This window comes from Hesperophylax consimilis, chromosome 10 (genome assembly GCF_061612785.1).
Source record: "Hesperophylax consimilis isolate HC1 chromosome 10, BYU_Hcon_1.0, whole genome shotgun sequence".
Classification (NCBI taxonomy): domain Eukaryota; kingdom Metazoa; phylum Arthropoda; class Insecta; order Trichoptera; family Limnephilidae; genus Hesperophylax; species Hesperophylax consimilis.
This window is the reverse complement of record NC_142845.1, coordinates 17,815,718-17,843,042: the sequence shown is the minus strand read 5'-3', so window position 1 is coordinate 17,843,042 and position 27,325 is coordinate 17,815,718. Positions and strand designations below refer to the sequence as shown.

At 33.2% G+C, this 27,325-nt stretch overlaps 1 protein-coding gene across 2 annotated transcripts in view; it reads left to right on the top strand.

Annotated features, from left to right (window-relative positions):
• Positions 1–587: 587 nt before the first annotated feature.
• The window catches only part of Atg1 (serine/threonine-protein kinase unc-51-like protein Atg1), a 146,196-nt gene continuing 119,458 nt past the window's right edge, over positions 588–27,325 (top strand). For both annotated transcript variants that reach the window (XM_089636685.1, XM_089636684.1), the window contains exon 1: positions 588–936. In XM_089636685.1, the coding sequence (XP_089492811.1) occupies positions 847–936 (90 nt within the window). In that variant the 5' untranslated portion in view covers positions 588–846. The remainder of the gene's footprint in view (positions 937–27,325) is intronic.

The window sequence follows — 27,325 nt, the reverse complement described above, 5'->3', positions numbered from 1 at the left end:
TTTTATTTAAAAACCGAAATATTCACTATAAATAATTTATATGGCAGAACAACGTTTGCCGGGTCAGCTTAGTATTGTATATTATGAAAAAGATCAAACAACTGACCACCGTGGAACTCCAAATTTAATAGGTAAGTAGATAATGAAATATGGAATGGCTTTGTAATAAGTGCATATTGACTTGTGCTTATATCAAAAACATTTTTTGTCACTTCAAATGCGAAAATTTTCCAAATTTCCTTTTAGCGAATCATCAAACCTTTTTATTGCAGATCATGTCTCATAATATCCCCTAGATGGCGGAAGTGTCAAAAATCAATAGCACTTTCAAGATGTATTGCCAGATAAAATAAATACATTTAATCGCTTACGTCTAATTTTCATGGGACGCCCAGTAAATTCTGATATCTATTAAAAACTATAAACGTTGACAAAACATATTTGTTAACAATATTACAAGATTTCCGTGACTTATGGTTTATAATCTGTAGTTATTCTTTTTTCGTGGTACCTACCTAAAACCAAAATGTCACTTCGTGTTTTTATTTATGCCTATTGTGGCAACATTGTACATATGTTAACAAAATTTTGTGATGAGTGTCTATTCGACTTATTTTATACGCAAATTTTCGTGACAATGGTTATGTGCATAAATTTATCAAGTGTTGTTAATTGCCAAGCAAAGTGTTGATGAAACATGTGTTAGTGTATATACAGTGAACATGATGTAGTGCGTAATAATACTATTTTCCATCGTTCAAAATATGGTATTGATCCTCAGCATCAATAACCACAAAGAATAGATCTCTTTTTTGATTTTATTTTAGTTTTCTTATATTCGTGAAAATGGAGATTGTGGGTGATTACGAGTATAACAGCAAGGATCTCATAGGCCATGGAGCTTTTGCCATGGTCTTCAAAGGAAGACTTAGAAAGGTCAGTGACCTAACCTCATCTTTTTTTATAATTCCTCTTGTTTATTTTTGTTCTAATTATCCCTCGAACATACCCTAATTATAGGTGCTTCTAATGTAAAGAGAATCGTTGGGCTACCTCTCTTTAAAGTAATTATATCCGAACACGAAATATGTGCTTCATTTTCGTAAACATAATATTTATATTATATTTTTGTAAACATGTCATTGTCTAAATATTTTACATGTTAGTAATTAGACACTCCTCACTGTATTTTATCTTTTTTTATTGTTTTTATGCACTCTACTTTTGTTTCTGTTTTTAAATCTTGCTTGTTATTATTGTCTTAATTTATCATCATTATTCCTTATTATTATAAATTTATCGCTGGTCAATAATGGTAAATAAATATAATTGTACTTTATTTTTATGTATGTATTGATTTCGAAATCTTTTCTTGTGTTTGTAGAAAAATATTTATTTTGTAAAATAAATATAACAGTATTCTAGTAATTATTTAATCTTGCCATAGGCGTATTAAATTAATGAATTAGAAAAATACGTTTCTACAGTAACATTATGATATTGTTTTGTGTAATTTTATTTCTTCGTAAAATGTGTGGGATCTCTACTACGAGATTCGTCCAATTTCTTACTTTATATACAACTAATCTACGATTAGCTAGTACAAAACCTGAACATCACCATAATATTAATTTACTTTCTTCCTGAATTCTCATAAAGTATATTATTTTCACTTAATTTTTTTTTGTATGAATGGGATTTCTCATTGTTTTCATAATAATGCCTCAATTTTTTTCCAAACCGTACATTGGTATTTTGTCTAATAATCTCATAATGACTCATATGGAGAAGAATAAAAAACAATGGGATAAACACTACGCCTCTTCCCTCGATTGCCGCGTTGTTTTTTTTTTTAATTTTATATTGGAATGTAAAACAACAAGGGATGTATGATGCAATGGGCATCTTCTATTAATCTTCTGTACCTATTCGTGTTCATCGTAAACCATTTTAATTCAACAGTCGTATAATTATTATCTAACCATTTAATAATATGACAAAGCAAATTGTGTGACCTTCGAATGAAAATACATAATCACAATCCATTATAATCTCACAGACTTTTATCGCGATATAATAATATTTTTTTTTTTTTTTTAAATAAATAAATAATATTTTTGTCCGTTTTCAAAATAGGTAGGTACCTCTGCACCCACATGTTTTTCATGTATCTTCCCGTATTTTTTGTTGTTTTTAATCCCTAGGAATATCGTTTGCCCATTTCAACTCTAGTGCGAAATTTTTTTATTGTCATATAATTTATCCATTTCAAACATCATTTCAACGTTGCCGAGTACCTTTATCTAGTCTTTGCTAAGCACGCACCAAAACAGCCAGATCCACAACACGTTTTTTTAAATGTTATGAGTTCAATTTATGCGAACCCAGTAACTAACTATAATTCACATTCGCGTCATATATTCTCCGTACACACCTATATTCATCAGCATATTATTATCTCGAATGATGAAAAATCGTATTTAAAGTTAGTTAAGAAAAACACTTATTTGAAGTTAGTTTGAAGAATTTTACTTTTACAAATACAAATTTAATCTTAATTTTCCATGTTGTAATTTCAAGATACCGTTTAAATTGGGCTTTATAGTATAACCAATCTGCTACACTATATTACTTCTAGTCCTTATTCGTACAATCCTCTTTCGAAAAAATCGTCTAATTTCGCCACGCCTTTGTAATGAGGGGATAGATTGAATAAAAAAAATCTTGTCTTCACACAATCTGTACCTTTTCAAAATACACACACCACTAGTTCAGGTAGGCACTTTAATGCGCGCCATCAGGCCATGAGTGAAAACGCACGTAGGCATGCATCTTAATTTTGTATTGATGTATCTTTGTCTAAATTCTTGGTGCATTTTTCTGTGACTTCCGATGATGATTTTCCACAAAATTTTCCTTCATATTCGAATATTGACGAAATCCATGAGTTTCCGCATCGAGCAATATCATTATTATTGGCTACACGTGCTGCCTTTGTTTACAGCCAACCGTTCTCGCACACCGGCAATGCGCAGTACCTATTCAAGACGATAATAATATTATTGTTTTATTTTTTATTCCGTTTTGCGTATCGCTTTTCTTTGCGCACTGGCGAGACACGGCGGCGCGCCTTGCCACAGGGAGATTGAAAAGTATGGAAAAGTTTTAATTCAACATTTGTTTTTATTTATAGATTAATTAGGTATCGTATCTTATTCGTCAATATTATATATTTGTTTGTCCTAGGTTTGCGATGTACTAGGATCCCTGTTCTGGATACATAGTATTATATTTATTATTCTTGAATCTGGTTGGTGTGTGTGCAACAATTTCTCTAGCGTTCTTTAGCATAAATATTTATAATATTCTTATTTGAAGTATACCTACATATATTTATTTAAAATGATACACGGCATTTTCACAATAATCATTGCACAAACGTTTATTTTAACATCGAATTAATTAATTATCACGACCACCGAGAATTCTGTATTAAAAACGCGTTGAAACAGCCATTGAAACAACATGACATCATTGTATTAATTATAATGCACATACATATTATTATGAGCACACTGTTATTTTGAGCCAGATTATAGTGACGTCTAGTAATTTATAGTATAGCTTTTTACAGACATTGACCCATTTTTAAAAAGCAAATTAATAAAAATATACAACGCCCAAATATCAAACGAGTATTATTTTTTTATTATAAAATCTTCTCGCAGTAACTGTCGTCGTTTGAAAATGAGTTCTTTGTCTAGTGTGGCTAGACGAAAAAAATGTCGAGAATTTAGACGCTGTACCTGCTCGCTCCATAAATCAGCTGTGTGGTCATTAGTTGTTTAGGTTCGTGGTAGCTCTCTACCTGGCCCCCAGTCCCCCAGCCAGGGTAGGTACTAACTGCTACTAAGCCCTGCTCTGGGTAGGTACCGCTACCTGCTTGGACACTTTGGACAGCCTCTCTTCCCTTCTCTGTTAATGGCTTTTATCACTGCCGTCTCTATTTACAGATGGCAGTGCTTTTATGGTTATGGGCTACAGAATATTTCAAGGAACGTGTCCTGTATTATTAGTATTCTCGGCAAGCCTGTTTAAATGTAAATATTACACATAATATTTTTTGTATTTGTTTGCAACATAGAGAAAGCTATTAGTGGTCTCAAATTATAATAAATTATACGATTTTATTGCACCATGGTACACTGTGTTACCATAAATATGTGTTTTAGATCAATTTACTTGGTAATCTTTTTGATGTAGGTACTCTGTTTTGTTTTAAAATTTGAACGAGCTGAGAATACTGCAAAGCAGTTAGATTAGATCTGAAGTTATTGTTATGCTTGCAATAACATTATTATCATTCTCTATTGAGGCCACAAATAGTATAAACAAACAGTACCTACCAACGCTAAGAAAGTTGTAAAATTATCTGTTATGTGTGATTAGAATAATCTTTGTAATCATAAATCTTTTGACCTGTGCATCGAAAACTGTCTTATACCTAGGGACGTATCACATTTAGGAAGATGAGTTCTGATCAAAACCTTGTACTGTACTGTAGTACCGCCCAGCATAAAATTTTCTTGTTCAACGATGATTAATTTAACAATAGTTAATCTCAAATGACCTACCAGGTAAGTATGGTACTATATATTATCTGCCTGTACAAAATATAAATAAATAATAATAATTACATATGTACATTTTAGCATCATGTTCATCAATCAAATGCATTGTACATACGAGTATAGCTTTGTATTAGTGATCGACGAACCGGTGGATGCAATCTGTTAGCTATAAATTTATAATATTTTTACTAGTCTATAGTTAGTAATGAGATGGATAATTGTAGAGATGTATCATATATTCAAAAACGACGCTATACAAATCATCAAAATATTATTATTACTATCCAGAACAGCATACACTTATATTGCCTTTGCAGTATTGCTATATTCGTGGGCAAGCTTTTTTCTTTTGCATAAAAGAAACCTTTGCAAAATTCAACAGCTTTATTCACAAAGTACATAATACACAAACAGCTGTTGTCGTTCTGGGTTTACCCCTGCCGTCATCCCTTCGCAGCCATGTTCACATATTGGTATAAAATATATTCCACCCCCGGAGATTAGATAAAATTTGGTAGGATGTTCAAATATGTTCACACGCAAACGCGTGAATCGGGAATTCCGTGGCCATTCCTGAATTTATTATCTGAAAAACTCTGGTAATTTCAGACTACCTAGACAATGGAAAAACTCATGACAATTTCTAATCATCTTATCTGACTTTCACCGCCAGTGTCCTGATTACACAGACCTTGACTATTCTAACTCATTACACTTTCCATGACAACACTAATACACCCCACCTTGTTTAAATTATCTGTATTATTTAGCATTTTATTTGTTTAATGTCTAGTTTCACGCGAAAATTGGCAACGCTGCATTCGGCGGCTAGTTCCAGTTGACAGACTTACTCCCACACCTACTGAAATATTATTATAATGAACTTGAACGGCACGATTAGCTCCTACGTAATTGAACACAAACATAACCTAACCTAACCAAGGAAGATTGAAAACAATCATAGATATTTTTTAAAGTAGATATTGGATCCCAACATGATATGTAGAAGTAGGTAGATAGGTACTAGGTACCTACTTACTTGAATAACGACTCTTCATTCTGACCGTTGGCAATTGATTTGTTTTAATTTTTAATTGATTTTTTTTTGTTTTCGTTTTTCATCGATATTGAATGTAATCACTAAATAATTTGGAATAGAATTATTTCATGTTTTTATTGCAAGTCTTTATTTATACATATTTCAATTTGTGACTGATAACAATAGTGAATATAATCGCATTTATCGCGCTCGGTATTACGACATTTCAAGGACTTCTAGGAAAAACAATATTAGGAATAATTTGAAATTTTCATTAGTCATAGACCTGTATGGAAATGTACACATCGCAGGTAATCTATTCAACTGACCCCGCCATTTACTAAACAAACGAATATAATAGATTATATAAATAATTATCATCTTGAATGTTGACCATTTATTTTATTGAACTGGTCCTCTTCAACGCGTAAATTGCCGCGTTGGTTACCATAAATTATGCAATTACGCAGTTGCAACTTTGTTCTGCCAACATTTTGAAAAGGGTTCATTTACCCCAACTAAATGAAATGTCATTTAAGTTGCTTCATTAACCATTTGGTAAGGTAGGGTATGGCTAAAACAAGAAGGCCTTCAACAATTTGAAATATAACATTTTGTTATTTTTTGGTTTGTTATTTTAAGCTTCTCATGACATAAACTTCGCCTGCTCTCAGCACAGGTTTTCCTAGTGAGGCAAACACACTATATCACCAATGTAATGTAATAAATAAATTACAAATTTAAAGGCGTGTTAGCTTTGTGCATTTTTCTCTTGTGATGTCATTCTACTCTGTCGCGTATATATTCATATTTGAATATTTATCGTTTTCGTACCTTTCTTACCATTTTACTTTCTTCAGCGTGTCACTGTAAGAATTTTCCACGTGTCAGCTGGAACCGAACCCCTGATCTCCTGATAATAAGCACTACACTTTTATCTCTAGACCACAATACTCAATTAAAATCGAATGTAAATGCCTAGCAACAACAGTCAATATACCACTTTTTTAACTATTCAAATATAAATACCTAATAATATTATGTTTTTTACGTGTAAATATTAGTTGGGCAATTCTAAATATTCGGTCAGTCCAGGAAGTGGATGAACGACCAACAGCAGAGGCTGAAATATGTATAATAAGTGTTTTATTATCTTCCTTTTTTGTAACAAATAGAAATAATGATCAATAAATAATAAATTTAACATAATATTGAAAACGATGTTAGTTTAATGTTTATGTTTTTGGTAGCTTGAAATGGCTTTAGCCGCTTTGGTGATCATATCTGAGAACCCAGGTACTTTTCCGTTACTCATTCCCTCCTGTTTCACAACGTACTCCAATTGGGAATTCCGTATTCCTCCTGGCCTCCTGACACTTGGGAGTAGTTGGAACTCTTGTGCGGTATTTACGTAAAGAAAACGGCCTTTTAGAATTTGAAACCTCGTTAAAGTTAAGAATGTTAAATTATTTGTAAATATTTACGTGGGTACTTACCTTTCTTTGTTCAACTTTGTTATTTTTCACTGTTCAAATTACCTACCTTTCTTTGTTTAACTTTATTATTTTTTTCACTATTGAAGTTCAAACATTGTCTAGACAATGTTTGAACATTTTTTCATAGTCCGCTATTAGGATTTGCCAACCTTTCTTGAAACTAATATCAGCATACCTGAATAACCAAGTAGTTACTTACAAACCTTCATCCTCACCTTCTCCTTTCCCACCCCCACGTAACATTCCCTAAACGGAAAAGCAATAATTGGAGCTGGAACCCATGTGCTGTATCACATTATATATTTGAATTTAAATTATTTATTATGATAAATTTATGTTTATCATACCAGTGCATATCTATTTCCTGACAATACAACCAATCTAATGCTGCGAACCGAAGCACGAGACGAACCACGAATTATGGAAATGGATATAAAGTTCCTTAGATACCTGTACATGAGAATGCATGGAGAGTAACCGCGATTCATGCATCACGAAGATTATAAATATGTATTTTATATTTCTTCTTTTTTTAATGTGTAGTTTATGTTTCATGTGCATTGTAAATGGACGGAAAGTATGTTACGCATAAAAAAAATTGTAATACTCGTTTATTCAACCATTGTTGTAATGTGGGGTAGTTTCCTGCTCGTTGCCCTTGAATAAAATGTCAATAAAGGCGCTTAATTTAATTGGCATCAGCGGGCAACAAAATAGCTTAATTTATCCAAACACACTTTGAAATGTATAGACAAATACAACAAATGTTACAGGATAATTTCAATGGCAAGTTTAAAGAACGATTTTTCAAATACTTATTCTGCCTTATTTCACAAAATGTATAAAATAAATTGCAAATCACTCGAATTCAAAATTCATGACAACTTTCGATTCTATAATACAAAGATGGAATCAAAAATCAAATTTGCTCCTTGAAATTTCTTTTAAGTGTGTTTAGTGACCAAGGGGCCTTCTCTGTATCTTTCGAAACTTTCCTGCCGCCTGTTTAGCCACGTGACAAACCCGTATTAACCCTTCCCTTACGGTGTTCAAAAATTCCACATCCTCCGGTGCTATACACTCGGCAAATATATATATATAGTGTAATTACTTAATGCAATACTTTAATGTATTGCGGAGGAATACCAATAAATTTGAACCCTGTGCTTAGTATATTTATAGAGATATTTTATTAATTAGAGACGATGTTCACTTAGTTAAAAGCACCGGCAAGGAAAGGTTAAACCACGAACTTTCTGGTTTGTTAACCCGAAAGATACAGAGTAGGGCCCCTGATCCGAATAGTCACGTACTTCCTTCCCCCCCCCCCTTTCCCTCCCCCTTTCCATCAACACTTTGTTTAACCCTTAACTATGGACGTGAAAAAAAAATCACACTCCCATGGACGTCGGGTCACACAGACCCCTTCATAAAACTCTTATAATTTTCAAACCTGGACTAATCTGACTTTAGCAAGGAGTTTATATGTATAAAGTATTTATAAATAAAAGATCGAGTAATAAAAATAATCAACTTTTATTCATATTTTAATAATTATCTCCAAATTTAACAAACCTAGTCAGTTTTCAGTCTTAATTGACTTGAGATCATATTAAGGCTCCTTAATTATAGTAGGTATTACAAAAATCAAAACCAATAATTTTTCCTAGCTAATAAAAGAAACAGTAACAAAAAGTCATAAAAAAAACTTCTGAAAGAAATAAAATAAAAATTCTCACAAGGATCAAACTTATGTTAAATTACTGGCACTCAGAACATAGAGGCTTGGAACATTGAAGACAAACTGGCAAACAAAAGGATCATTTACAAACATTACTTTATGCCTGCAATGTTCATTTGTTGGTTGGGCACCACGTTTCACAGCTGATGTAGTTGGCTCACTACTGTCCGCCATTTTGTTTTTAAATCTAGAACAAATTAAACAGATTATAATACTAAAATGTAAGAAAATTATAGTAGACGGGTCACATAGGCCCGAGTATATTTGTATGGAAATTATAGTCAACGGGTCTCCCAGGCCCTGATCAAATTTTAAATGATTATTACTCACGTAATAAGTGCCGGATGACGCGACCTTCTCCCTCCTTGGTCATAACACAACTAAAACTGAAGCTACTGAGACGCGCGGGGATGGCACGCGCGGGGAAGGTGTTTATTCCGAGAAATTGAAGAAGGGGTTGGGCCTCTGAGACCCGACGTCCATAGTTAAAGGTTAACCTCACAACAGTCATAGTCCCACTGGCTCTGGACAGTTGGGAGCACTCTACCAAACAAGTCTCTTGTTCGGCGATGGAATGGTTGATTCCGCCAATTGTCCACTAAACAACTAGTTGGAAAATCAATCAAGAAACTTTTTGTCTTCCTAGAAATGATTCCAGTACACTGAAACCCCTCACCAATGATGCCAGCCATCGCCTCGCTGTTTCCATCGTGTTCCATCATTAATTTAATGATTTGATTCCACATTAAATAATGATTAAACAGAGTGCTTGATCTGACTCTGACTGCGATAGTCCGTTCTTGACATTGAACCACCTCTGAAGAGGAGCGACGGCCCAGTCTAGACCCGGGCCGCCTCGATTCTGGGGCACGGGTCGATGTCCCCAATTATTTCACTATCGCAATTTGTGTGGCCAGGGCCGAATTTCCTAAATGTAGTTGCCTAGATATTGTAAACAAAATCTCCAAACAAGCCTTTGTCTTCTTTGGGGATTTATTTTATATTGCACAAACCACTACATTGCAATAACGATAAAGTATATATTACAAAAAAAAATATTTGGCATAATCAACATATGACATACAAACATACATGTGGGAAAAAATGGTTACACATAGTTGAATGCTTTGAATTCGTTGTAGGACATGTGGAAAATATCAACGTAACCTAATGGGACTACCTAGGGGCATCACCGTTGGTGAGTTAGTTTTGCATCTGAGAATAATCAAAAGCCTGTGTTGGACATCCGAGACATAGAATCCTATTTTAGCCAGAATGTCTGGTATTGATAATAAACCGTCCAGAAGTTTATAAGCCATCAGCAGTAATGTGACATCCCTCCTAGAACTAAGCCTCCAGATACCCAGCATTCCCTAAATAAAAGCTGTTAGAAATAACCATAGGTAAAAAACGAACTCTCTCATGTAGAGATTGTACAAGTGATTTTGTATTTTCTCGACCCATTCATTACATCGATGGTGTCCTCTGGCCCCCGTGAACTCCTTTGAATTGTGTGAGAAAACCCTACATCTTTGTGGCTGATTTATAGATATTTTTTCTTACACAATTCATGGGGATTCTGTGTGGATGCTATTTTTGAGGAAAGGACACAGTAAACCTGGGTCTTGATGAGTTCCATGTTGACCGATGGAGAAAACAGGCCAGCAAATCATTCCAATGCGATTGTTCTCTTCTTCTGTAGATATAGAAACTTTGGCTTGCCGCAGCGTTTTAAAACAAGTTTTGACGTATGAAAATGATGCAAAGCAATTATTGGTGTCAGCCTCGGGCAAATCGTGTTTTGGGTTCCTTCACAGAGTCGCCAAAAAAGACTTACAAAAAACCACACCGCATGTTTAGTGATAGAATATTATATTTATGTATTAACATTTTAATTATGTCAACTGGTTAATCAATCAATTGAACGAGTTCAATTTATTGGTCGTTATAGCGTGACATATACGAATAAAATAATATATAATAAATGCTGCCAAAAGTGAAACAGTGTATACAGCCTAGATATTTTAGAAGTACTTTAAATGAAGTAAGCCATGTGTAGCAATATAAATGTAATAGGCAATTTTGTTTGCTGTAAATGTTAAGGGCCATACTAATAAACGTGTTTTAAATTTTATACAACTGATATTATTTACCCTACGTTAATGGTTATTTATCAGTTTTGTAAAATTTTTAAAACGTTTTTTAGTAAGACCTTTAGTATTTACCATTTATCCTACACTAGCTTTACCCCGCCACTCGTTGCTGTGGCTCAGTCTGCTGTGCAGATAAAGAAACAATAGCTCACGTTGCTTTAACCTGTCACAGATGACATCTATACCTATATTATAGGTATATAAAAACAATAGCTCGTGTTGCTTTTACTTGTCACAGATGACATCTATACCTATATTATATGTATAAAGAAACAATAGCTCGTGTTGCTTTTACTTGTCACAGATGACATCTATACATATAATATAGGTATATAAAAACAATAGCTCGTGTTGCTTTTACTTGTCACAGATGACATCTATACCTATATTATATGTATAAAGAAACAATAGCTCGTGTTGCTTTTACTTGTCACAGATGACATCTATACATATAATATAGGTATATAAAAACAATAGCTCGTGTTGCTTTTACTTGTCACAGATGACATCTATACCTATATTATATGTATAAAGAAACAATAGCTCGTGTTGCTTTTACTTGTCACAGATGACATCTATACCTATATTATATGTATAAAGAAACAATAGCTCGTGTTGCTTTTACTTGTCACAGATGACATCTATACATATAATATAGGTATATAAAAACAATAGCTCGTGTTGCTTTTACTTGTCACAGATGACATCTATACCTATATTATATGTATAAAGAAACAATAGCTCGTGTTGCTTTTACTTGTCACAGATGACATCTATACCTATATTATATGTATAAAGAAACAATAGCTCGTGTTGCTTTTACTTGTCACAGATGACATCTATACCTATATTATATGTATAAAGAAACAATAGCTCGTGTTGCTTTTACTTGTCACAGATGACATCTATACCTATATTATATGTATAAAGAAACAATAGCTCGTGTTGCTTTTACTTGTCACAGATGACATCTATACATATAATATAGGTATATAAAAACAATAGCTCGTGTTGCTTTTACTTGTCACAGATGACATCTATACCTATATTATATGTATAAAGAAACAATAGCTCGTGTTGCTTTTACTTGTCACAGATGACATCTATACCTATATTATATGTATAAAGAAACAATAGCTCGTGTTGCTTTTACTTGTCACAGATGACATCTATACATATAATATAGGTATATAAAAACACGCGTATTCGAATGTAAGTTCTGTCAAAATTTCAAAGCAATCGGTGAAGAACTTTCGAAGATATTTTGACCAAACGAACATTTACATTTTTATTTATATAGATTAATGGTTCTTTATCAGTTGTGAAAAATTTAAAACACGTTTATTAGTAAGCGGGTAAATGCATATGTATTATGTTTCCAGTGTTTCATTATTACGCATTACTTCAGCAATAGAAAGAGATAAGGGGTCTCAGTATAATATAGTTTATAATACACAATATGGTACACTTCAACTTGACCTCCGAAGTCACTGGAGGCCGCAAAGGGTAAAATTTGCATTAAAAAACCAGAGATTAATGTAAACAAAAGTTTAATTCACCTACAATTTCAATATGTTCGAATTTCGAACTCCGTTCTACGCGTGGCGATGAGTTTAAGAGTGATGCTCTTTTGTTTTGAAATGTTATAAAGTTCGAGCATGGATATGGATTGGCCTGATACTCCTTTGTTTTGAAATGTTCTAAACTTCCAGCATGGTTTGGTCTGATACTCTTTCGGTTTGAAATGTTCTAAAGTTCGAACATAAATTGGCCTGATTCTCTTTTGTTTTCAAATGTTCTGCGACGCGACGCGTTACAAAAAGTTCGACAAGTTTGGGTAGCCACACCCACAAGCCAAACCATCAGCATCTGAAACGTAATTGTTTATAAATATCGACATTGTTTTTTTTATTCCTTTTTACAATATTTTGGTAATTGTAAACCGCATATTTATTTAATTACTTTCTTTAATTTCCTGCTAAACTTTTCGTGAGTACTAATTTATTAATTCTACGGTTTTACCGATAGAACGGGATTCCCTTTGATTAGATAATTATCTTGCGATTTTCAATTCGTCACGGAACATTGCACCTTCTTCACTGGTGATAAAAAAAGAAACTGTGATAAAAATTGCAAGTTCAATGTTCATGGAGGTACCTACCTCCTGTAGAAGTTTTATTTTCAGTCGGAAAATATGTCGACATATGTTAGTCTGTTTTAGCACTCAACGAGAGTGCTAAACTATAGGGCGTGTCCCTAGACTAATATAGATGATGATACATTTTATTGCGTGACTGTGTGCTTTAAGGCGATGCACTACGTCGTGTAATATTTTAAATTGAGCCGCTATCAATAACACCCCTTACGTAGATGGCGATAAGGTTTAAATTCCCGCTTAACACCATCCGCCTGTTTTGATTTATGCAAGAAAAAAACATGGCCAAAAAGTGCCTTTTATTTTATTTTGTGGTTGTTCAGGCATAAATATTTAAATTTTTTTCGATCATTTTATAAATAACTTAATTTGTCACATTATACAATAAAATCATAACCGAAAATGGGTTCGTAAGTAGGATATTTTGAACTTTAAAGCAGTTTTCATAGGCCTTTACATTATTTTTTCTGGGCTTATAAAAAGACTAATCTAAAAAATACTCGATTATTTCAAAGGCCAAGATGTATTCTACTCGCAGTATTTAATTCAAAGCATCTGAAACATTTCTAGGCGACCAAATTTTCAAATTAAAAACACATGATTTTGCATTACTTTTGCAAGGAAATATCCATTTATAAATTTCAACGTATAAACGACGATTGTAGGATATTTTAATTTTTCATCTATAATAACTGTCTATTTTGTTGCATGTTTAATGAAACAGATGTCGCAAGTTGCCCGGAGTATACATATATGAAATCGCCATTAGTCATATTCAAAATGTTGCTTAAAATGGCTTTTGTTGACCAGATCTGAATAGCCAGGTACTTCCAAACCTTCCTTTTTCTCATTTCCTTTCTTTCACCCCTCCATTCAGCCACGCAACACATTCTAACGGGGATGCCATAGTCCCACTAGCTCCGAACAGTTGGGACTCTTGTGCGATATTTTAACGAACTATTACATTAGTTTAATGAATTCTTGTTTATTGTGTCAGGTATCAAGATGAAAATGATGAAATATTAATATTATTTTGAATTACTACGCGAGACATTCAGTCTGGCCACATTCCATCATTCATCTTTATCGTTATCGTTTCTACAATACAACAATAATGTCAACAACACCTCGTAAATGGTGATAATATTTTAATGAGGTGTATATTTGTTGAATTCTTTCAAAACTAATCATCAAAAATAATATTACACATATTTAAAAATCATTGCGCAAATAATGACAAAAATTATTAAGATTAAAAAAACATATTTAACAACAAGCGCGATCGTCTACATCGGTGGCTCCTAATTAGTGGTTCGCTTACCCCAGGAGTACGTGAGGTTGCTTGAAGGGATACGAGCACGCACTCTGCGGTACAGACTGTAAGGAAATTTTGGCTGCAAGGGGTACGCTTGTTTGGATTCTTTTTCTAAGGGGCACTCACATAGACATCCAATGTCTGGGTACTCGGGAAAAAACTAATTGGGAACCACTGGTCTACATTGGCTACAAGCTGCAACCTGCAGCTAGGTACACAGTTCCAGTTGTATTTAGTTTTTTATGTCACACAGGCGCAATCGTGTACATCAGTGGCTCCTATTTAGTGGTTCGCGTACCCCAGGAGTACGTGTGGTTTTTTGAAGGGATACGCGCACGCACTATGCGGTACAGACTGTACGGACATTTCGGCTACAAGAGGTACGCTTGATTGGGTTCTTTCTCGAAGGGGCACTCACATAGATATCCTATGTCTGGGTACCCGGGAAATACTAATTGGGAACCTCTGGTCTACATTGTCAACAAGCTGCAACCTGCAGCTAGGTACATAGTTCCAGTTGTAGTTAGTTTTTTATATCACACAGGCGCAATCGTCTACATCAGTGGTTCCTATTTAGTGGTTCGCGTACCACAGGAGTACTTGTGGTTGCTTGAAGGGATACGCGCACGCACTCTGCGGTACAGACTGTACGGACATTTTGGCTACAAGAGGCACGCTTGTTTGGGTTTTTTCTCGAAGGGGCACTCACATAGACATCCTATGTCTGGGTACTCAAGAAATAATAATTCAGAACCACTGGTCTCCATTGTCAACAAGCTGCAACCTGCAGCTAGGTACACAGTTCCAGTTGTGTTTAGTTTTTTTTTTATGTCACACAGGTTAACGATTTCATGTGAAAGGTGGACCATTATTACGAAAGAATTTTCATTGTATGATTTGCAGTACCAATTTTTATGCAAATGCTAGCTGAAGTCCCCGGCGTTGTGCGGCTGTACGCAGAGTTTTTCTAAATCTCGTGTTGACAGTGTCCCTACTCTTGTTTTGATGGTCAAGTGTGCAAAATTTTATCAATATCGGCATAAAACTACTATTAATAAATTATTAAAATCTAATCCACGTCTCCTGCCAATCATGGTATCCTCAATTTGAGGTATGTTTGATACGAAAAGTGAAGGTTGGGTAGTATTATTTTTTTATTTCTTGCTAGAGCAATCCCGATGAGTTTAAAACTTCTTGTAGGACGAGAGGAACATACAATACATAGATGTGATTAATAGGTAATATTTTACATTGTTATTTTGATATCAAAATTATATGTTTCACATACGAAATGGAACAAAAATGGAAAAATATCATTATTATAAGTTTCACACCGAACAAACAAGAAGAAGCAAAAAGGAAATATACAGGGATATACATATAAGCACAGAGCCAAGGTAGGAATTTAGAAGAAGTACTTACCCAACCAATACATTGGTAAAAATAGATTATACAACGCGACAAGAATTTCGTATTTTCGTTTTAATATGTTTTTAAAAAATATTCTTTCAAAGCCTTACTTTGAATTTTTGGATTATGCTGGCTGTTTTTATACATATATGGAAGAGTGTTATAGAGTGTGTAGGCAATATAGTTAAGAGATTTTATTCCATATTTCGTAGTGTGAGTAAGTGGGTGCCTGGCTATTCAGATCTGATCACAAAACACGGCTAAACTTTTAGAATCTGAAAAGTCTGTCATCAGGGCAATACTGAGAGTATCTACCATTTATTATCCACATTATTATCCTGACTTAATTACACTGTTGACAAATCAACCTCTTCAATAAATTTTATTTACCCGTCCGGAGATAAGATATCCTAATATTAAATTTACACAGGTGAAATCGCTAATTTTATTTATCAGGTTGTTTTACAAATATAATCAAAAAATTAGGTCATTATTCGTATTACGCTTTCTGTGAAGTTGAACAATGTAAACTTGTTTTCAAATTCATCTTATTCAAATACATTCAAGGAGAAGATACGAAATTACTATACGATACGAATGTACGTATCACCCCAGCCAGGGGTTTTGAAATGATAGAAGCGAAAATGCATCTTCAACACAGAATTATTAAATATTTGTTTTTTATTTTTTATATATACAATAATATTATTATTGGGTTTATAAAAACAGTTTATTTTTAAACAAGTTCTGCTGTGTAATTATTATTACGCGTGACAGCTGTTTCGCCCTCTGAAGGCATTATCAAACTGCCCTTCAGAGGGCGAAACAGCTGTCACGCGTAATAATAATTACACAGCAGAACTTGTTTAAAAATAAACTGTTTTTATAAACCCAATAATAATATTATTGTATATATAAAAAATAAAAAAATAAAATGGAGTTCTACAAATTAAACTTAATAACAATAAATAAATTAAATATTTGCTTTAAAATATGAAGAAATGTTCTTTTCTTGTTCTTTGATACATTGCGACGTTTATGAGATAATGGGAGGGGTACAAATTACAACGGAGCTATCAGCAAAGCAACACGACTTTTCATAGAGGTGAAATTTATTCATCGATATTCCGTTTATTTTGCGCACAAAAATTCGGGATTCGGTATGACGCCACAGTTTTATTTGTCTATTGCGTATTTTGTTTCTCATATTATTCCCTTATGTTATTTCGTATGACGTATGCAGTCATTGACAACATCAGAATTAGTAATTATTTTTTTTTTAAATCATGATATAATTTTTTATACTTATGTGAAACTGCACAAGAGTCCCAACTGCTCCCAACCGTCTGGAGCCAGTGAGACTATGACATTCCCAATTGGGGTATGTTGCGAGGCTGGAGGTAGGGAAGGTACCTGACTATTGAGATCTGGTCACCAAACACGGTCAAAGACTTTTTAAGCAAGGGCGATACTGAGTGTATCTTCCACTCTGGAACGTGCCGCAAATATACCATACATAAAGTATTTTAAATGATGCTTGCTAGTTGAAAGCCTTGCCCCTTGACCACCGATGCCATCAGATTTATTGACCATCTGCAGAATTTAATACCATTCATCTCTGGGATGCTGTGTGGGTGTTTGTATTTTTTAGAGGAAGGGGCGATTAAATTTTTCACCGGTAACAACTAATATACTAACTAAGGTGTTGCATCCGAAACTGCTTCCGAATTACATTTTCAGATGAACATGAATTATGTACTATAAATGAATTTAAAACGATACGAAATGAATGATGTTTGTTGAAATTGGGTGATAGTATGATATGTGTAAGAGAGAACTAGGTATGGAAAGAAGGAAACAAGGAAGACCTATCACTTACCAAGAAGCAGCACACAACACAATATAATGTATAAGAGTTCCACCCCGATATCTCGGGGTAATTGTCGCCACAATACAACGAATGAATACTTACGATAACCACAAACAACTTGCTTCCTTCCAGTACTTCAATTCTACTTTTGGTTTTTTCTGGTTTTTCAACAAAATGCACTCGAATTTCAGTGTTCTTGCTATTGTTTTAAATTCCAAATCCTTCTCCAGCAAGGCGATGGTTGGAGATATGCAGGAAATGTATAAAAATAAATGAAGAAATGTTCCAAAATGCAGAACTAAATTACCTGTCCCCTGATATAGATATTTTCTAATTAAATATTCAACAGTTTAAAAACGCGATTATTACTTAATAAAATAAAATAAATAAAGTACATTCCAGTAGGAACTATGCATATTTTCATTTCAAAACCAAACATACAGTATTAATATAATATTGAATTACATGCCATTTTGCTGCTCTTGATATGTCAGGTGATAGATTGCTTTTGATTTAATTACTCCACTCGTCCATTGTTCATAATTTAATACGTTTTTTTTATTCGATCAGGTTTTACGTCATACGTGATTAGATGTAGTGGAATCTCGATATCCCCGACGCACAGTGGGCTGAAAATCGCCTTTCATAGACATAGACCAAAGATGACATAGGCATATTTTTTTTGGGTGGAAAGGGATTCAGCTGATCATTATTATGCTATAAAATTTTCTTAAAAAATGATAACTCCTTCATTTGTACACGCAATTACTTCATACGAAATTTTATAGCATAGTAATGATCAGCAGAAACCATTTCTAGCCAAAAAAAAAATGAAAATTCAAGTCTCTATGTCTATGTGTGACGTATTCTTGAAATGATTGTAAACGGTTATTTTGTTATACCCCTGTCGATTACACTATCGATTGCATACATAATTAGTTGTGCTGTGATGCAATGCCATTTTAGAGGAGTGCTGCATATTATAATTTTTATTGTCTTTTGATTATCTGTTGCAATTAATAAACAATGGGATGCTACGAATTCATGACTACAACCAACGGCGGTGAAAAACCAGACAGGACAGAAAGCCGACCACCAAAAATACTTATTTTTAATAAATATGCAGGACGAAGGAGTGTTGGGATGCCCAAGCTTAGGTGGATGGATGATTTAGGGTCAGTATTTGATTTGCTTGTTTCCAAGATTAAGCTTGCCAGGAAACCTACCTTATAGCAGCTTGACGTACGTAAATATCTCTCAAGCCGAACTGAAATACCGGCCTTTTGAGGCAAGCTTAGGCAGAGTGAACTAGTGCAAAGAAGCTTCAGGAGTGGGGGCATTTCCCAGAGGCAGCTCAAACTATCCAAGGGTTGTAGCGCCGTTTATATTATACTATTTTATGTAACATGATGAAACAGTTTTACATATGAATTACTTAGTCGAGTAGGAATTTAGGCAACTGCACATTTCGCTTTTTTTTTGATGAAATTTGCGGAAAGAGCGCTGTTGGTTTTCAGCAAAAAACTATTTTATGTTGCCCTTTTTTAACGAAAAAAACGACGTAACGTAATAAAAAAAAACGTAATAACGCGACCTTTTTCTAATTTTTGTGTTTCAAATTTTCGTTTAAAAATCGCTAATATTATCTTCAATAATTAAGTAATATTACTACTTACTATCTTATTTTGAAATACCTGAATTGTGTGAAAAATACGAAGATTCCCCATAAAATTACGATTTTCGTAATTGGTACCTATTAACGCAAAAGCGAGGTTTTTAGGTCTCTGGGCAGTGTGCATAATTTCTCATCGGTTTAGTTAGTTTTCATTATTTTTAAGTATCGCGTTTATCTTCATTTAATGTCCTTGTCTTGATTCTGCTTGCGGAAATTACCACACAGCATTACATATTTTATTATTTTTAATTAATTTTAATGGCGTCGTAAAAAAATGTAGCATAAACATTATTACCATAATATAAACTAATTATTATGGAGTTGTTCCTACCCCACTTGTATTAAAAGTTTCATATTTGAATTCTTATTTGGTTTTTCTTTAAATGCGGCATACTTTAAGAAACTTGTTTTGATTTGTTATTGTATGTAAATTATATTACTCAAGCTCCAATGAAATAAAATGTATGCCGGCATTATTATTGCTGTTTCAATCTAATATATATATTATATACCCAGACTACATAGGACGTGTTTAGCCAAAGTCTATACACATATAAAGTTATAAAGCAGCTCGCGTCCAAACATTTGAATTTTGCCAAGAGTTTTATTGCGCTAATATATTTGTTATGTAAATTGTTGCGAATTTACTTCCGCGTGGCAAATCGACATTGAACTTTCAGGAAATTACATAAACAATGTCATCTTTTAAACTGAATTCATTACCACACGTGGTTTTATGATGATTTAACGACCTACGTTAGCGGTTAGATTCTTGTCTTCGAACCAAGAGTTTGCCGGTTCGAAACCCTTCATAGGCAATTGACATTGAACATTCAGGAAATTACTTACAATGTCATCTTTTAAACTGAATTCATTAACGCACGTGGTTTTATAATGACTTAAGACGATCTCATATTCCAGATGTCCTTCGAATTCGGAAGGGGCGCGGCCTATTGGCATGGGTTATAAAAAACTTAAGAACCAATAAGAGAAAGCCGAACCCCAGACTTAATTACGCCCATAAACGCACACTGGTAAAATTTGTCAAAAATCCGGTATAATATAATATCGGCATAATGCATAACTCTTCCATTTATCAAATTTTACAGGAGGCACAAAAGACTGTTTTTTAAACTCTTCGTTTTTTTGTGACATCTCACAAAAGCGCCTCTGTCTGTATTTTTATATATATATATATATATATATATATATATATATATATATATATATATATATATATATATATATATATATGTTGTATAGTATAAATTGCGATATAAATATATGTATGGTTTATATATATTTATATCGCCACTGGTTGGGCAGGGTTGCGGGGCGGATTAAGGAAGAGGTTCAATGAAGGGTTTTATTAATTCGGGTCTTGAAGAAAGAAATGTACTTAAAATTTGTACAGTTTGTGTAATAAAATTATGCAACAATTTTTAAATCATTTTTTATTAAGTAAATTTTTAGGTGGGTCCTAGTATATAAGGTAGGTTATCTATACCAACATAATAGGAATAACATTCCAATAACATCACAGTAATGTTTTACAATACAGAATTAGAATCATTCGCTTTGGTTGGAGGAGAAGTGTTCATTAATGCAAACATTTTGTTAGCAGTTAAATAATGGACGGAATGTAGCGAAGCCGTGTTTTAAGGAGATGCACTACGTCGTTTAATATTTTAAATTGAGCCGCTACCAACCCTTACTTAGATGGCGATAAGGTTTAAATTCCCGCTTAACACCATCCGCCTGTTTTGATTAATGCAAGAAAAAAACATGGCTAAAAAGTGCCTTTTATTTTATTTTGTGGATGTTCAGGCATAAATATTTGATTTTTTTAAAATCATTTTATAAATAACTTCATTTGCCACATTATACAATAAAATCATGTACAAAAATAAGTTCGTAAGTAGGAGATTTTGATCTTTAAAGCAGTTTTCATAGGCCTCATACATTATTTTTTTCTGGGCTTATAAAAAGATTGATCCAAAAAATACTCGATTATTTTAAAGGTCAAGATCTATTCTACTCGCAGTATTTAATTAAAGCATCTGAAACATTTCTAGGCGACCAAATTTTCAAACAAAAAACACATGATTTTGCATTACTACGTATGGAATAAACTAAAAATCTCCAAGCCTGGAAATTTGTTGGATGAAATACTTACTCAAATTTAATTTAAAATAAACCAAATGCTACGCAAAGACAAATTATAAACATAAAAATGAAATAAAAGCCGAGGTGAAGTAAATCACAATAATAAATGCCAATTGTCTCAAAATTTTATTTGGAAAGGAATCAACTATGGTATCAATCTATCGATCAAAAGTTTGTCTTATTGGAGATTTACATCATTATTCTGGATAATTGTGATCCCTAAAAAAGTATCTAAGGACTCTCATGGTCTTTTTTAAGCCTTATAAATGAACTCACTCGAAAAATGAACAATTCCAAAACCTGCATTGACCATTTAGAATAAAACATAAAACACAAGCAATCTGTAATGCGTGAACTGACAATAATTGACCACTTTATAACAATCCTAGTAATAAACTTAACCCTTGGATACTTTTATGACTAAATACGTCCCGAATTTCGTTAAATTTTACCACTGTGCGTCGCTTCGGTACGCAAAAGCGCGCGAAATTTGAAATTGGTTTTACACTCTACACTCTTTGTTTTGTTCATGTGCGTTATTTACATATTTTTGGCAGAAAGAAGTATTAATAAATTATTGCATGGTTGTTTTTTAAATAGTATTATCATATAAATCGACTAAATTAAATAAATTATAATACCTAATTATAATTAGGAATTATTGAAACGGCAGTATTTTTCAATCTTTTTTAAGGAAAGATTGCGTAGAGGCCTGTAAAAAACATTTAGATAAGTATATTACAAAAGACATTGCATGCATCGAAAATTAAAAATTAATTCCTACTCCATGAGTATATCTTACCTATTAGTCTAATCGTGTTCGATAATTATAATCGATGATGACCGATTTATAATAATTTTTTTGTAAATTTAAATAATGATTGTAATTTATTTTATTGTGCGTTCATTTTGCGATGTATATTTGTTATTATTTTAATATTATTTCTAAACATAATAACATAAAATAAACAAATATTTCTTGCGTTATTGTTTCTACGTACCTAATTATGAAAAAAAAAATATATTGAACTAACCCAAATATTCAAGCATATTTTTGTATTTTGTTTTAGGCCACTGAGCGTACCCAGTTTTTTTTATTATCTTTCCTCCCCATTGTATAAAACTAGGAATTAAAAAAAACGATTACACGTAAACTGATTTTAGTTGAAAAAATTTCATAGAACAGAGCGGCACTAACATAAAGAACGTCTTTACCCCGTCAGCGCAGGGCGGTAACTAAATATAAAAGCGTGGAACCCTTATGCAGACGACATAGAGTTTATTTCACAATGGCAAATTCAATGCTTACCTCCCCGAAAATCGATCGATATTCGTGTAAAAATTAACAACGCGAAAATGCATATTTTGTTTTATTTTGTGAAGTTCTGGTACAAATATGAAAATTTCCTTCGATTATCAAATAAAAAAATTAATTTCCCACATTATACAATAAAAAAATATCCGAAAATGGGTTTGTAAATGGGATATTTTGCACTAGAGAGTTTTTTTTAGGCCTGATACTTTATTTTTTTCTAGGCTTATAAAAGGTCTTATCAAAAAAATGATCGATTGCTGACAAGCCCAAGATGTGTTCTACTTGCAGTATTTAATTAAAGCATCTGTAGTATTTCTAAGCAATCAAATTTTCAAACCAAAAACATCTGATTTTGCATTACTTGGTATTGGATCGCCTTACCTACGTTAGCGGTTGGATTCTTGTCTTCGAACCAAGAGTTTGCCGGTTCGAAACCCTTCATAACAGTCGCAACATTATTCAGAATAGGTGTTTTTGATCTACGAGAATATATTTTTTAAAAGTCAAAATATTCTTTACTCATATTCCTTATTAAAAGCGCTACTTCGTACTAATATCTCGTCGAAACTTGTTTCACTATTAGAACGCGATAAGCGGTGCGCGTAGACCGGACTCGGAAGTTTTAGTTAGAGCTTTAGGTGAGTTAGTTAGAGCTTTATTAGGTAAAAAAGTAGAACATATTTTTTCACTTTTCGACTCGTCTAAATAAAATACATCAATGTCTCAATATCGTTCTGGTGAGATAGTACCATATAATATGTGAACATTGCTTAAAATGACTTTAGGCGTGTTTAGTGACCAGATCTGAATAATCTGCTTCCCTACCCACTCCTTCAGCTTCACTACATTTCCTAAAAACATTGGAATACCATCTTCCCATAGAACCAACCTACTTTCTATCAAAGTAAATAAATGTTTTGTCTTTACTACAATTTTTTTTTCCAAATAAAACCCCTATTTCTATTTTCATTCATACGTTTTGATGATTACAGTTTCCACGGATAATAATATACAGGGTGTATCGGCACTAACCCGACAAACTTTAACCAGCTATTCCTTAGCACATTTGGAGTAAAAAATGTTATGGGCACTTTGCTGTCCGGTAGCATTTTTTTTTCAATTAAAAAAAAAAAAAAAAAAATTTCCACACTTACATCACTGTTATTGGCACTGCGTTTCGTGTTCAACAGCTGTTATAAGCAAGTATGTCATAAAGCGTCTTCGCTCTTTCGCACACACTAAATAATAATAGTTAAAAATGAGACGAATGGTGCCGTGCCATTTCGTTGTGAGTCTAAAAGTGCGCCAATATAGGTACACACGTGCATTATTCAACGGAATTCGAATAAAATATTTGCCAGATGGGTTTTCAAACTTTGACAAAGGATAAAACAGTGGTGACATGTGGTGAAAATATGAATAGTAAATTTTTTATTAAAAAAAAACGTTACTGGACAGCAAAGTGCACATAAGATTTTTTACTCCAAATATGCTAAGGAATAGCTGGATAAAGTTTGTCGGGTACGTGCCGATACACCCTGTATACAGAAAATATTTATGATCAAATACTGTAAGCAAATACATTGGCATAACAGGTCCACCACTAAAATGGTTCATTAGCTACATTGAAAATAGACAACAAATTGTAAAAATAAATAATCAAGAAAGTGACAAAGTAGGCAACAGGTATGGAGTACCCCAAGGCAGCGTCTTGGGTCCCATACTGTTTCTCATCTACATTAACAGTCTAACTGAGATAAGCCTAGGGAACATAGAGTACAAAGTAATCAGTTATGCAGATGACACTGTAATTTTATTCAAAGCCCAATCATGGGAAAACGTCTTCAAACACACGGAAACAGGGATGACTGAAGTAAATAGATGGCTAATAAATAATCTACTGACACTAAATATTTCTAAAACTAAATACTTAACTTTCAGTAAAACATTAGCTGGTCAGCCAGATAGTCGCCCACAACTTCATCTTCACCCCTGCACAGTTACCTCATTAACTAACTCACGCTGTGTTTGTGACAAAATTGATTATGCGCAAAATATTAAATATCTCGGTTTAACTGTTGACAATAACTTAAAATGGGATCTCCAAATCAACCTAATTACAAAAAAAATACGGAAACTCTCTTACGTCTTCAAAACAATTCGAAACATTATGTCACTACCTCAGCTAAAAAATATATATTTTGCACTCTGTCAAAGTATTCTTATGTATGGTATTTCAGTATGGGGAGCAGCAGCAGAGACTCATCTCAAATCACTTAAAATCAATCATAAAACAATAATCAGAATTATGTTTAGAAAGCCTTATCAACATCCGACAGAACAGCTAATGATCAACAATAACCTATTAGACATAAATAAACTATTCATAAAGAAGATCATCTACAAAAACTGCATAAAAATATCACCACACTTCATAACTCACTCGCAAAACACAAGAGCAAACACACACAATCAATTACAAGTACCATATATCAAATCAAATTTTGCAAAAAAACATGAATCTTACTTGGCACCACATATATTCAATAAGTTTGTAGCCCAAACAAAGACCTACGTCGCATCTAATAATTTGAATTGGGTATTCAAAAGATTTTTAAACTGGTTGAATGTCAAAGAAAGAAGAGAGATAAGTAATATTCTTAATATCTAAAATTATATATTTTCTTTTTTCTACTCTGTTTTTAAATTCTGATTTTCCTCTTATTTTATTATTATTATTTTTACTATAATATATATATTTCCTTTTTTTTTACCACTTATTTGTTTTTATGTAATTAGAAATTGTTAGTTACCAGCCTCAGAACAGACTTTGTCTAGTGAGGAGGGTAAGGAGAAAAATCATGTATGTACATAACTAATAATAAATAAACGCCCGGGTTGCCGGCACTGAAATTGAATTGAAAATTGAAATTTAATTGAAATAGGTTAGTACCTAGTAGTAGTGTTTTGTGAACCCCTCACTGGGAGAACTTATGCTGAGGTATTCGCATATTTTTTGACATTATTATTCTACCGACATAAGTAAAAACGCAGTGTTCTCCTCGAGACTTTGAATGAGGACACTGTGGTTCCCATATATTGTATTATATCTTTTCCCTTTGATTCGTCCCTAAATTCTCCACTAGCCTCGTACTGAGCATTTTCTCTTTGAGTTTTCTTTTTGAGCTAAATACCTTCACCCAGGACAAAGGCTGTGTTTTACTTAGCTGTTATGTAACATAAACCCTGCCGGTTTCCTTTATATTATAACTCCCAACTCGCATATAGCATTTCCTTCTCCGTAGACGGACAAGTTCTCGCCAAGGCCGACAGAATATAACCATATGATATAAAGTTGTTTTATTTCCATATTATAGCAGCAATAAGTTTATAACTGTATATATTATATTCCTCTCGTTATGAACTGGTTGGTCATCATTTTTTTTATAGTTTTATTAATTCAATGACTACGCAGGGGATGGATCTGAATACAAAGTCTCCATTTTTAATTTGAGATAGGTAGGTATAGGTCTCGCAAGTTAAGTTGGCTTCATCACAGTACTCACACAGATGCAAAACTTACATACAGCGTGTTTCGATTTAAGATTGAAAAAAAAACAATTGATGATTATTTCACAATTGAGAACTCTAAGCCAAAGCGTGTTGAAGTCGGTCACATAAAACTTATTTTGTTTTACGACATCGTTATTGAAATATTGAAGTTTATCATTTTTTTTTCTAAACTAATGTGATAATTTTCAGGATTGAATTCAAATGGGTAGGTATTCTTAAAAAAGACAATGGTATTGCTAACAATTCTTAGTCATTTATGTAAGAATGCTGTACATAACAAACTTCCATCGATAATGACCCTAATTCATCTACATCTGATTTGGTTGATAGTCTGCGTCGTTTCTTCCCTGGTGTGCTGAAGGTTGGTCGTTGAGTTGACGATGATGACGGTTGTGTTTCTGCTTCCTTTGCCACTCCAGTTACGATACGTCGAATACTAGTCTGCGATACTCCAGTTGCCTTAGACGTCAAATCATATAAGTCAGTCATGCTTAAAAATTGACCACCGTTTTTTATATTATGCATAAAATAATTAAACACGCGGAATAAAATTTCACGACTTTGTCCATTCAGTGATTTGCCACGTCCCGTTTTGTAACAGGACTCCATGATGTCGTAATAAATATTCACTTGCACACTTTAAAAACACTCTGTAAATCTACTAATTCGAATTAAAAATGATGAAAACTATTTATTATTTCAAATTCAAAAATTGGTAATTATTTCACTTGCGATATGTAGGTGCACGGATGTTTAAATCAAATTACGAACTGAATGAATAGGACA